This window comes from Cheilinus undulatus, linkage group 5, assembly GCF_018320785.1.
Source record: "Cheilinus undulatus linkage group 5, ASM1832078v1, whole genome shotgun sequence".
Classification (NCBI taxonomy): Eukaryota; Metazoa; Chordata; class Actinopteri; order Labriformes; family Labridae; genus Cheilinus; species Cheilinus undulatus.
Window position 1 is genome coordinate 35,306,451 of NC_054869.1, and position 14,094 is coordinate 35,320,544.

Here is a 14,094-nt window from a genome sequence, read left to right on the forward strand (position 1 = left end):
TGGGTAACTGACTGCTAGTTAACAGGGAACAAATCAGTTACTAATATGAGTTAACCAGAGATTTAGTAAAGTAACTTCTAGTTAATCTAAGAACAAATTAATCTGCTAGCTAATGAGGGACTGAGTGTATAACTAGCTGCTAGTCAACCTGGCAAAGTAACAAGGGATGAGAAACTCACAGCTATTTAACCAGGGAACAAATGAGTAACTGTGAATTAACCACTGAAGAATGGGTAACTAACTGCAAGTTAATCTGGAAAAAAATAGTAACTAACTGTAAATTAACCAGAGAACAAATTAGTAAGTTGCCTGCTAGTTACCTGCTAGTCAACAAGGGACCAAATGAATTACTGACCGCTGGTTAAACTACAGCAGATTGGCAAAGTTACTAAAGAATGAGTTAATCAAAAGCTAGTTATCCAGGAATCACATGAATAACTATCACCTAGTTAAGCTTTACCAAATTGGAAATGTAACTTGGTAAGAAATGAGAAACTAACTGGTAGTTAATCTGGAAAAAAACAAGCAACTAACTGCTAGTTAATCTATGAAAGAAATGAGCAACTAACTGGTAGTTAACCTATCCTAAATTGACATAATTACCAGGTTACCAATGGGTAGCTATCTGCTAGCTAACCTACACCAAATGAGCATAGTACAAGAGAACAAAGGAGTTACTGATTGCTAGCTAACAAGGGAACAGGAGGAGTAACTAAGAGCTAGTTAACCAGGGTGGAAAAGTAAGAAACTGCTAGTTGTGCTATACCAAACTGGCAAGTTACAAAGTTAGAAATGAGTAACCAACAGCTTGTTTATCTGGGGAAAATGTGTAATTAATTGCAAGTAAACCTACTCCAAATGGGCAAAATTACTAGGTAACATGTGAGTAACTTAGGCCCCGTCCACACGGAAACGAATTCAGGAGTATACACAAAAGTTTTTTGTCCTATCAGTGTTCCACACGGAAATGGCGTTTCGGGTGACTGTAAACGATACTCCGGCCAAAACAATAATGGCCAACTACAGCGTTGTGTTCTTGGTGCAGAAGGTACTGAGCTTATTATGGCTTTTACAGCAAAATCTGATGCTCTTTTACCACCACTGTGAAACACACACACCATATGCTCTTAAATCCAACGTGGAGAACAACCAGAAGGGCAACTAGAAGAAAGTTTGTGTCAATTTTCTGTAATCTTCTTCTCTCTTTTGGTGCATTTCCATGGCAGCAATACACCGCCAAGTACAGGCTTGGCATATGCACTACGTTTTCAGTCGTTTTCAGTGGTTCAGTGTTAACTCAGATATTTCCTGAAACGATTCCGTCTTTATGGAAAACTTTTTCAAAACAAAAAGGCAGTATACCGTTTTTGTCTCTGTCTTCCCATAAGTAAGGCCCTGTGTGGACAGGGCCTTAAGGGAATTAGTGACTAACTGACTGCTCTTTTGCCCTTAACAAATTGGCATAGTTTTTAGGTAACAAATGAGTGACTAGCTCAGTCTTAACCTAAAACAAATGGGCAACATTACTAGGGAATGAATGAGTAACTAACTTATTGTGAACCAGGCAATGAATCAGTATCTAACCACTAGTTGACCTATATCAAATGAATTTACCTCAAGTTAATCAACACCAAACAGGCATAAATACTGGGGAGTTAGTGACTTCTTGCTAACCAGGGGACGAATGAGTAACAAACTGCTGGTTAACCAACACCAAATGAGTATTGGGGTTATTCACTTTACATTCAACACATAAATAACTAGTAATAAATCTGAGTACCCTTAGTTATCTATTCAGTAATCAATATCAACCCCAAAAATCAAATAAAGACTAGCTATCCATCTGCATGTTAACTAGCCTTACGGCTAACTAGCAGTCAAGCATGGATCTGCTTCCTGGCTGTTTCTTATTTATTTATTGGTCAACTAGCAGTTATTGACAATCCTTACTTGGTAACTGATACTTCTTGTGTACTTTATTGTGAAGTGACAGGATAGAAAGAATGTTTTAAGCTATATTGAAATTTTAAATGTTTCCAAAGGGCTCCAAAATGACAAAGAATTACTTTTTTATAGCACCAATGCACTGCAAAATATTCTTATTCTTAACTGAATGTGGTTGCATAACTGTAGGAATATGGAGAGTAAACCCACACCGAGCAGCCATCTCCACTGGTTATGCATTATATATTAAGCTGGCCCAGTGCTGCACCTCCCACCCAGCACTACTGTCAAAGCTTCTCTCCGCTCTCCTTTTCCTCTCACTTTACTCTCTGACAGAATAAGCCTTGACTGAGGAAAACACCAACATGGAGCATGTTTGCAGGTATTTTAAAAACAACTTTGTGTTCCAGTTATTGAGTGCACATCCTCTGTTTCCTGAGGGAGAGAGAGTTAACGCTTGAGTCTGCCCTCAGGCCGCTGACAGTGAGGAGATTTGTTTTGTGGATTGATGGATTGTTTGCGTTCGTGCAGCCACGGGATGCAGGGGTGGCAGAAAGTCAACGCTTTCTTGTTCTGCTGCATTGCAAGAGGGGAAAACGGGGCTAAAACAACAGGTAGATAGCTCACTTTAAATTTGCATGAATGAAGTTCCACTTTTTGAAATGCAGCAACTTTAAGAACTGGTCAGGATCATATTGAAGCATTGAATGACATGGTTATCCTGTGTAAGCACATTAAGTCAGCAATGTAGATCATGTTACACTGCCATTCAGTGTTATGTAATGCCAACTCTCTTGTGACAGAGCCCCTGTTTGCACACTGGCTCTGTTGTTGTCGTCTGTGTGTTTCCCATTCCCTCTTTTCTTCCTCAGCATCAGCAGCAGATGTGTTGAAAGATGCAGCTAATAGCAGTATCTTTTTCTACAGTGACCACAGTTTGATGCTGAAATCCTCTACGTTCATGAGATGGCAACAGGAAGCAGATTACTGAGGGATTAAACACAAACACACGGAGAGGAGCACAGTTCCAGGATTTGTCCGCTGTCCAACTGTGGATCTCACGCTGAATGAACTCGTCTGACTGATTGAGACTCTCTCTCCGGTATCATGGAAGAAGAGGAGGAGCCCACAGAGCTTCATTGAATTTAAACTCACATAACCCCACCTCCTCCTCCTCTTCCTGCTCCTCCACTGGCTCACTATCGAAGGCTCCGACTGGTCGATGAGGATTACGGACTTATGACAAACACAGCTGAGCGTGCAGAGAATGAGCGAGAGGAGCACAGTCCGTCTGCTGCTGCTGCTGTCCCATGATGCATTTACACATGTAAGACCAGGATCAGCCACACAGAGGGCTGTTTCTATGGATACTCCTGCCCTGGTTGTATTAAAAAGACCCACTGATATTCTCACTTTTTGTGCATGAAGAAGATACAGTGAGAGATAGGAGGTGCATCCCTGCTGCAGCAGCCTCAAATAACATCAATGGAGCAGAGAGATATCATCAAGTGTCAAGAGGAACAGAAATAGTTATTTTTAAACACATGAGAAGCTTTACCACTTATTTAAACCTGCAGCAGCAGCATCACTGACTCAACCATTCTTTCAAGATTTTCTACATTTTAATCCAATTTTTAGAAGTTCCTTCTCTTAATAACCATACATGTTATGTTCAGGAGCACATGTTGGTTTAGTAAAAGGATGATTCGATCAGAATCAGCCCACGCAGGAAGAGACGAGGAGGAGAAGATGATGCACAAAGAAACTTATTTTGCCTGAAGGTACAGTCTCAGTTTCTAACCTTCCTGCAGTGAAAAATTCTGCATCCAGTTTGTGCACAGAATGAACTTTTTCTGGGCTTCTTGACCTGCCAACACCAGAATATTTCTGGTACTTAATTCTGGCCTTATATACATAAGAACTGAAATCTTCATCACCAGCTAGCCAGAGAAAAACAGTTAGATTTCTGCACTTACCAGCACAATGTAACATCCTGCAACTAAAACAATAAAAAGAAGGATATATAAAGCTGCAGGAATCAATTTATCAGCCTTCTAGAGTGAGCTATCATGGCAAAACCCCTCTTTCCTCACGGCTTTGACCTAGGCGGACACTTTGTAGACCTCAGACCTCTCGGCATGGGCGTCACAGGCCTGGTGCTCTCAGCCGTGGACCAGCGCACTGGGCAGCGGGTGGCGATTAAAAAGCTGGTGATGCGTGATTCCGTGACGGTGAAACACGCACTGAGAGAGGTGAAAATCACCCGGCGACTGCACCATGAAAATGTGGTGAGGGTTCACGAGGTTTTGGCGCCATATGGACGACCCCTACCTAGAGACCCCACCCAGCTGAGCGCCCTGTACATCGTGCAGGAGTGCATGGAGACCGATCTGGCACGACTGCTGGAGCAAGGACCGCTGCAAACAGGTCAGAAAAACAAGAGCTCAAATTGTGTCTAAAACCATGATACAATATACATATTTTTTTTCTGTGTAAATCAGGGCTTTACTACCACATGGCAACGTTTACTGCTATGTGGTTGGCTGTGCTTTTGGCTCTGTTTACACAGTGATTCACTGGATTTAGTAGCATCCTTTTGAAAAAGTTTACTGAGACATCATCCACAACTCACACATTGAGTTACATTTGACATTTATGCCTTTGCTCTTTTGTTTCCTCTTTAAAATGTGATTTTGGTTTTGTCAATCTAACATGTCCAAATAGTGACTCAGTTTTTTCATCATCTAAAAAATGTCATAAGCCACTTAATAACCACAACATTTTCTGGGGCTTGCATATTTGCAACACTCAAATGTTTCAGGTCATAAAAGAATTTTGATTATTAGGCAAAGATAACCAAAGCAAATAAAACGTGCAGTTTTTGAATGATAGTGTCATTTAGTTAGGAGACAAAACTATGCAATCCTACCTTGGCCCTATGTGAGAAAGTTATTGCCCTTTTGTTAAATCCTGAATTAACTGGGATTAACCATATTTTTTTGGAAGGCTGAGTTCAGCTTCACTAGCCACACCCAAGTCTGATTACTGCCAGACCTGCTGAATCAAGAAATCCTTAAAATAGAAGCTGTCCTACAAAGTGAAGTTGGCTAAAAGATCTCAAAAAGCAACACATCATGGCACCATCTATAGAAATTCAAGATCAGATGTGAAACAAATTCCTTAAGATCTATCAGTCTGGAAAGAGTTACAAAGCTGTTTTTAAGGCTTTGGGACTCCAGCGAACCATGGTGTGAGCCATTATCCACAAATGTAGAGAACTTGGAACAGTGGTGAACCTTCCCAGGAGTGATTGGTCCACCAAAATTACTCCAAGAGCACATCAATGACTCGATGACACATCGGTCACAAAAAAACCCAGAACAACATCTAAAGACCTGCAGGCCTCACTAGATTCAGTTAAGGTCCATGTTCATGATTCAACTACGAAAGAGACTGGGCAAAAATGACATCCATGGGTGAGTTCCAAGGCGAAACCCAGTGCTGACCAAAGTGAACACAAATGCTTGAGTCACATTTGACCAAAAAAAAAACAAAACATCTTGATGATGCCCAGGATTTTTGGGAAAATATTCTGTGGACATACGAGACAAAAATTTAACTTTTTTTGGAGGTGTGTGTGCTGCTACCTATACCAACAGTCAAACATGTGATAGTCTAGGGCTGCTTTGCTGCTTCAGGACCTGATGTCTTGTTGTAATTGATGGAACAATGTGTTCCGCTCGCTACCAGAAAATTCTGAAGGAGAATGTCCGGCCATCAGTTCGTGACTTGAAGCTCAAGTGTACTTGGGTTGGAGTGGCCTAGTCAAAGTTCGGACTTGAGCATGACCAGGCTGTTCATGCTCGAAAACCCTCCGATGTGGCTGAATTAAAACAGTTCTGCAGAGAAGAGTGGGACAAAATTCCTCCACAGCGGTGCAAAAGACTCTTTGTCAGCTATTGCAAATGCTTACATTTACCAACAAGTTATTAGGTTTAGGGGGCAATTACTTCTTCACATCAGATGGCTTTTTCCCTTAATAAATGAAATCATAATTTAAACTGCTTATTTTTATTTACTTGGGTTATCTTTATCTCAGATTAAAATCAGTTTGATGATTTGAAACATTTAAATGTGACAAATGTGCAAAAAATAAGCAATTAGGACGAGGGCAAAGGTGCTTTTTTCATAGCATTGTATATCTATTTAATAAATCGAAAATAAACTGTTCAGGGTATATCTGTATCCTGCTCAATGAAAGCTGCCCAAAATGGCATAGAGGGATGGATTAAGGGATAAATCGAAACCATTTTTGATAATGGGTCAATGAAATATAATACTTAAGGAATGACTGCATTAAACTATCACTTTGAGCTTTACTCGAGTACACATAATTATTATAGCCATAATACAGCATATACTGTACTTCTGTCAGGATTTCAATGAAATCAAACAAAAGTAGGACCCAAACGCAAGGCACATATGCAAAAAAAAGTTTACCCAAAAAAGGCAAAAATACAACAAAACTAATCCAAAATCAAAATGCACTAAAGGTTATAAAATAATAACCCTAAAGCTCACCAAAATAAAACTCGAGGGAACACCGGAGCAAAATCACGATGTGTTTTCAAGCTGGGGATTCACGGGCAGGATACACAGACGAACTGACAAAGACACAGGGAAAACACAGAAACTAAATACACAGGGACTGATTAGTCACAGGAAGACAGTTAAGGACAGTGAGACACAGGTGAGGGCAATCGAGACACAGGTGAAGGCAATCAGGGTGGAGGGAAAAACACAAGGGAAGGAAGAAAGCCAGAGAACACACATAAAGAGAAGAAAACTATAAAATAAAATAGGAAACACTGAACAGGAGAACAAGGAACACATGGGGGGATGAGGATTACAAAATGACACACAACTAGAAACTTAACTGGAAAACACAAGGACTAGAGAACACAGGAGGTAGAAAATCAAACACAAGGAGCACAAGAAACCTAAGAAAGTAAAAATTAACACAACAAAACCCAAAACCATGACAACTTTATTATTGCTGAATTTTACAAGTTGCTTTGGTGCCAATGATGGGACATGGTCAGAAAAAATTAAGCTAAGCACAGAAAAATATGTCACGTGAAACAGCAACAGAAACTACCCCTTCGAGCCATGAAAGCTTCATTACAAGTTGTGAGATAGTTTCTGGTGCTCACGAGAAAGAATTGCATGTGCATGGGAAAGGTTTCTTGAGACCACTAGAAAGTTTCTGCCCTTCTGTGTTATAGGATTAGCTTTATGGTCTTTGGACATCTGTGTGAGCTTGGAGTTTTACTTTATCACAAGTACACCAAACTTACTCATGGGAATGTAAATCTTTCTTGTGAGTACAAAAAAAAAATTGTGAACTAATAGTACATTAAACCTCCTTGGGGGTACATATAATTGCTCATTACTACACAGAACTGCTGTTGATCTGTTAAACTGGTAGTGAGCACACAGCATTTTTTCATAGGCGTGTAAATCTTAATCATGATGATACAAAACTTAAGAGAGCCTCTTGTGATCATGTAAATTTCAAGCATGTAAAAATGCTCACATAACTTCCTCATGAGCATATAATGATATATATCAGTCTTTCTGGTACGCACACGAAACCTTCTACCCACAAGGATGAAGTAGTTTATGTAGTTTGTGAACAGGCCGGTTCAAAAAGCTCTAATGGATCTTACATGTAAACAATGGGAACGGAATCCTGTTTGAGAGTCATGTTTTAGTTGTTGTTGATGTAGATTGACAGAATAGAGATGATCTTTTCTCCACACTGCTAAACCACAGCCATACCGCACACCAAAGACTCATGCTTGATGGTGTAACTTTAATGTTTTACATCAGCAAAGGGGGGGGGTTTTATCTGGCCTACAAAAGATTTTGGGGGGAAAGGATTTTTCAGAAAATAACTCATTGACGTTTTCATTCATTAAAAAAATATACACTATTTGAGTGAAATGCCAGCGCATATATCATAGATCAAAACATTGTTAATTTGACTGATCTAATGAAGCCAAAAACTGAGCTTATAGCATTAGTTAAGGCAGGCCACAGTGGCAAGTGCTGCCATTTCATTGTAATCAGCTGATCTCAATAAAAGTCCTCATTGGCTGATTGCCAGCTTATTCACATTAAGCTTCCTATTGGCTAAATGCACTCATGCAGCCATATTTAAGCAGCTCTGGCCTGCCTGCTCCCTTTGCAAGCTGCTTTTACAACCCTCCTCCACCCCAGCTTCTCCATTATGCCAGATCTGACTTAATCAGTTCTGTTGCAACTGATGCCTGCTCTGCACTGGGTTTTTGCTGCTTCTCTCGCTGCCTCAGGCTTTTTTTTTTGTACAGGAAGGGAAGGAACATGTGCTGTTCCTGCTGGCAGTGGGATCCCAGAACAGCTTTACTGCCAAATATATATTATGGTAAATGCATGATAATAGCTGCAAATAAAATTAGAATAATAATAACTGCAAACTATATGTTTCTTTAATGCAGTGCCTATAAAAAGTATTCACCCCCTTGGATATTTTACCCTCTTATTTATTTTATAAATCAATCATGGTTAATATAATTTGTCTTTTGTGGAAAAAAACATATTTATGTCCAAGTGAAAACAGATTTCTACAACATGTCAATTAAACAAAAATATGCAATGTGAAATAGTTCTGCCTAGATCAGGTCGCCTTCACAAACTGTAGGATATTCCGTTCTCAAGTGGAAGAAAGTTCTTTGGTCTGATGAAACCAAAATGATGCTTTTTGGCCATCAGACAAGATGTGATGTTTAGCAGACATCAAACACTCTGCATCACTACAAACACACCATCCCCACTGTAAAGCATGGTGGTGGCAGCATTATGCTATGGGTATGCTTTTGGCAGCTGGCCCCAGAAGGCTTGTAAAGATGGGAGGTAAAATTAATGGAAAATCCTAAAGACAATCTTATTCAGTCTGCAAGAGAAGATTTATTTTCTAGGAAGACAATTACCCAAAGCATACAGCAAGAGCGACACAGAAATGGTTTAAAGACAGCTAGATGAGTGTTCAAAACCTCATGAAATCTTTCTTGTGAGCACAGAAGACCTTCATGTATGAGTACAAGATATTTTCTTGTGCACATAGGTTATTCATTGGTGCCCATTAGAAACGTCTTTATTAATGTTTCTGTCCTTTTCCCATCAGGGTGTGCATGAATTGCTGGTTTAGGATTGAGCTTGTTTTTACAGTAAACAGATCCATTCACAGTGAGTGGGATCTGAAGCAGTGTGATGTTCCCTGATATGAATAATTCGACCTTGAACAGGTCATGCCACTCTGCTGTTCTACCAGCTGCTGAGGGGACTGAAGTTCATCCACTCAGCCAACGTCCTGCACAGAGACCTGAAGCCGGCCAACATTTTCGTCAACACTGACCAACTGCTGCTTAAGATTGGAGACTTTGGGCTGGCCAGGATAGTTGACCCTCACTACTCTCATAAGGTAAGAGTGCAACACAGAGCAACTTCTAGAAACATTACTATTCGAAAATAGATATGAACTAAAAAAATCAAATGATTTGAAATGCTCATGTACAAGAATGACTTAAAAAATTGAACTTTTCAAGCATAAAACCAAACATTTTAAGTTTACCTAATAACACCTTTTCAGGGCATGTGCAAATGTGCCAGATGTTCTTTTAAGCAGAGGCCAAAATATGCCTGTGATCATCATTCTCTCCATGATGATGTTGATTAATAACAAGTTTTATATGAATTTTATAATTCACAATCATCAGAGGACGAGCCAGCATAAAGTTTTAGATCTCTGTCTGCCAAGCATGGGCTGCCCTGATTTAGTCTTCTTTGATTCTTGCTCTATAAAGATTAATCAAACCATAAATATTCAAGTCAGCAGAGAAGAGGAGGCTTTTTCCATTGCTCTGACTCAGCGTGGGCTGGTCTGCTGCTGATGGATGAATCTAGGGAGAGTATTGTAATATTAAACATTATCTCTGCTCCCTCCCTTTGAGGCAGAGCTGTTATCAGGGAGGAGACAGCAACTCCTCGAGCCCTGACCCTGTGTGGTTAGCAGACGGCAGAGCATAGACCTTTGAGCTGCAGGAGAAATGGATACACTGTAGGATAGGATCATCAAAGAATCATCCTGTAGTTAATCAGGAGGTTTGCTCATACATAATCTGCTTTACAGCTGGAGCATGGATTAATTTTCTCTCTCTGGCCATTTCCCTTTGAATGCTTTACCTGAGATGAAATCTTAGAAGTTGTGAGTGTTGAAGAAACCTGCAAATGAATCGAATGCAAAAGTTCAAAAAGCTGGAGTTCCTCAAGTGTCCGTTTGAGAATGAATGCAAAAATAATAGAAATTCCATTAGGCCGGTAATTAATATAGACATTTCACAGCACAATTAAACATGTCTGTTGCAAGCCGTACCATGCACAAGCATGCTTGACCACCAGTTCACTAGTGCAAGAGCTTCACAGTGCCCTGTGCACGGGACACTTCTTGACCCCGCACTGACAGTTGTGGTGGGCATCAGCATGCTTTGGTTGCTCATGCACTTTGACAACTGGATCTTCAGCTGTCATTGCTCTATGACTAAACCCCTACACAACCCACATTAACACTCATTCCCCTCTGTCTACTCACCCATTCACTTATCATTTGCATCACCATTTAATCTCCCCTAGTATATTCGCTTAGTCTGAGCCAAGCTGAGTGAGGAGAACCATCAGAGAATAGTAGCTATGTTTACATGGACCACTTGTAATCAGAATAAATGCGTGATCTGAATAAAAATGCTTCATATGAACACTTCATTCATAATAAAATCCTCAGATTCAGCTCATTTGGAAAGAAATCTAATTCCGATGAAGAGGGGTGGTTTATGCCGGTAGCTGTTCGGATCAGCGGCCATGAAAACACCCAGTCTGATCACCTCTCTCTGTTTGGGGTGATTTTTTTCTTACTGTGCATGTCTGTGCATGCATGTCACACAAAATAGTAGAACAATCCATTATTTTGCGCAACCAGAGGTTAAAACAAATGAGTGGGTGCGATTTATTTACAACAAAGGTGAAGAAGAATTTCTCCTTCTATGCCAAATGGTTGGTAGATTTGACAGGTGGGGAAATGCTGTGCCTGTCAGAGCAGTCTTATTCAGATCAAATATATGATGCATGAAGATGCAAATCTGAATCAGATTGCATCTTTTAGCATCCATGTGAACAGAAGTTTAAATCTCCAATCATAATAAATTCAGTCAGATTATGAAAAAAATGCTCATGTAACCCCAGCTACTGTGTCTGTGTGGGAGCAGCAAACTCACAAAAACAAAGTGAGGTTGTTCAAACCCTTCCACGTTTCACCCTAACGCTAGCACCCACCTTCTTGTCACTTGAATTCCACAAAAACCTCTGAAAATCCTGACATGGATCCCAAACTTACTGTACTGGAGAATGATGGGCTGACTGACTCTGAGAAAAACAACAGAAAGGTTTTTGGCTGCAGTGAAGTTTAAATTTCATTACTTTTGGAAACATTTTTTATTTATTAAACTGAAGTTAACCAAACCAAACCGTATTTTTCCCATGTTAACAATTTCCCCTTCTTGTGTCAAAATGTAAAGACACAATAAGTGGTGGCAATACCTGTAGAGCACCCACTGATGCACAGGGAGAACATGCAAACTCTGCACAGAAAGGCCCTGAACGAGGATCCTTCTTGCTGTGAGGCAACAGCGTGCCACTGTGCAGCCCTACTGACCATGATTAACTTATAAAATCAATAAAAGGTAAAACTTCCAAGGGGTTGAATACTTTATATAAGAACTGTATGAACCATGCTCTGTTGTACACCCCTGGTCAAATAAGCCTTAATCCTATACTTATCATCTCTCTTACTGATAAGATAACTTAGTGTCAAGTGATGCTCATGTCATTCCTGGTTTTACAGACTTTTACCTCTCACACAAGGCCTCCTCTCACTATCACAAGCCAAGCTGACGTTTTTAACTCTTCTTACTAAGCCTGGTTTCAAATTTTGTGCTAATCAAACCTGTTATTAGCTCATCTATTGTATCTGAAAGCTTTAAAAGATGAATGTGACAATTTACTGCTTCATTGTGCTGCTCTATTATGCATGAAGATCCCACAGCATTACTGTAACACAAGCTGGGCAGGACACACTGCATGTGTGTGTTTGTGTCCGTCCGTGCTCGCGGAGAGGAGCTGTGGTGAAAGGCGATCTTTGTCAGGCAGAACACGGGACCGGGGATCAGCTGGGTGCAGACACAGGAGGTGCGCTCGCAGAGGTGGGGGAGGAGGGGATGATGAGAGGGGGAGGCAGAAAACAGATGAGAAGAAAGAGGGAGAGGTGAAAAGAACAAAGGCAGAGGAGGGGATAAAAGAAGGACAGAGAGCTGAAGTCTGAGAGGGGAAACAGAGAGAGGGAAGGAGGGAAGGTCAAACAGAGAGAGAGAGAGGGAGAGATGAAGGAAGTTTGGATTGTGCAGGAGAGCAGAAACAAGGTTTACTTCTTTCTCACTTGTGTCTGTGTGTGAGTTTGCTGCTCTTACACTGTGAGAGAGTGCAATATTCATGTTGTAACTACTCAACTGTGCTGCACTTTCACAGAATATAGATAGATAGAAACTAATCAGAATTGAAAGTGCAGATAACTCATGAGACAAAACAATGCAATATGATAGAGTAACACATGATGAGATCAAATATGTTATGAAACTACATGACATAATACAGTAGATCAAGATTCAATATGACACAATATGACACGAAAAAATACGATACAATGTAATACAATACAATGTGATACGATACAGTACAGTACAGTACGATATGATATGAAATTCTCATATGGAACCCCACAACACTACAATACAACACGATACCATATGAAACAACATGCTTAAATGCGATATCAGATACCTGGCTCAATATCATGAAAATTTTAAAAACATACAAAACTAGAAGATATGATACAATTTAACATGACATTTGCAGATTGCTCATGATATGATCCCATATGACAGAACAGGATACTATACGACACGATGCAGCACCGTGCAACACAATATAATACAATAAGACACAACATAACGAGACACGACACGATACGATAAGATGCAATGTGATATGATACAATACAATAAATGGTTGAATGCAGTATCAGATGCCTGGTCAACTTCATAAAAATATCATAACATACAAAACAAGACGATATGACACAAATTGACATGACATTTGCATCTTACTCATGATTTGATACAGTAAAACATAATAAGACACGATACCTTGCGCCACAATGCGCCATGATACGATACCATGATATATGGTATGATATAATATAATATAATATGATACAACATGATACAATACGATACAGTACAACATTATATATTACAATACAAAACAATGCAACATGATGCAACAAGATACAATACGATAAGACATGATTTCATACCATAACAACATACCATACAATATGATTCAATGCAATATTTGATGCTTGGTCCAACATCATAAAGATATCAAAACAAGAAAATATGACAAAGTTTGACATAAAATTTGTAGGTTTCACACATTATGATACAATTCTATACGAAAAGATCCTGATTCAATACAGTTAGATACAACATTTTACAATATGATGCAATACGATGAGATATAACACGATACAACGTAATGCAATACAATATGACACGATACAATGTGATACAGTATGACACGATACAATGCGATACAATATGACATGATACGATGCAATACAATATGACATTATACGAAAAAATACAATATGACACGATACAATGCGATGCATTATGACATGATACGATACAATATTACATGATACAATGCAATAAAATATGACATTATACGATGCAATACAATGACATGATACAATGCGATGCAATATGACATTATACGATGCAATACGATATGACACGATACAATGTGATACAATATGACATGAAACAATACAATACGACATGATACAATACAATACAATATGACATGATACGATGCAATACAATATGACAATATGATTCAATGCGATAGGATACAATGTGATGCAATATGACACAATACGAT

At 39.5% G+C, this 14,094-nt stretch overlaps 1 protein-coding gene across 1 annotated transcript in view; it reads left to right on the forward strand.

Moving 5' to 3' along the window:
- Positions 1-4,013: 4,013 nt before the first annotated feature.
- The window catches only part of mapk4 (mitogen-activated protein kinase 4), a 28,265-nt gene continuing 18,184 nt past the window's right edge, over positions 4,014-14,094 (forward strand). The window contains exons 1-2 of the mRNA XM_041788181.1: positions 4,014-4,371; positions 9,291-9,466. Of these exons, the coding sequence (XP_041644115.1) occupies positions 4,014-4,371; positions 9,291-9,466 (534 nt within the window). The remainder of the gene's footprint in view (positions 4,372-9,290; positions 9,467-14,094) is intronic.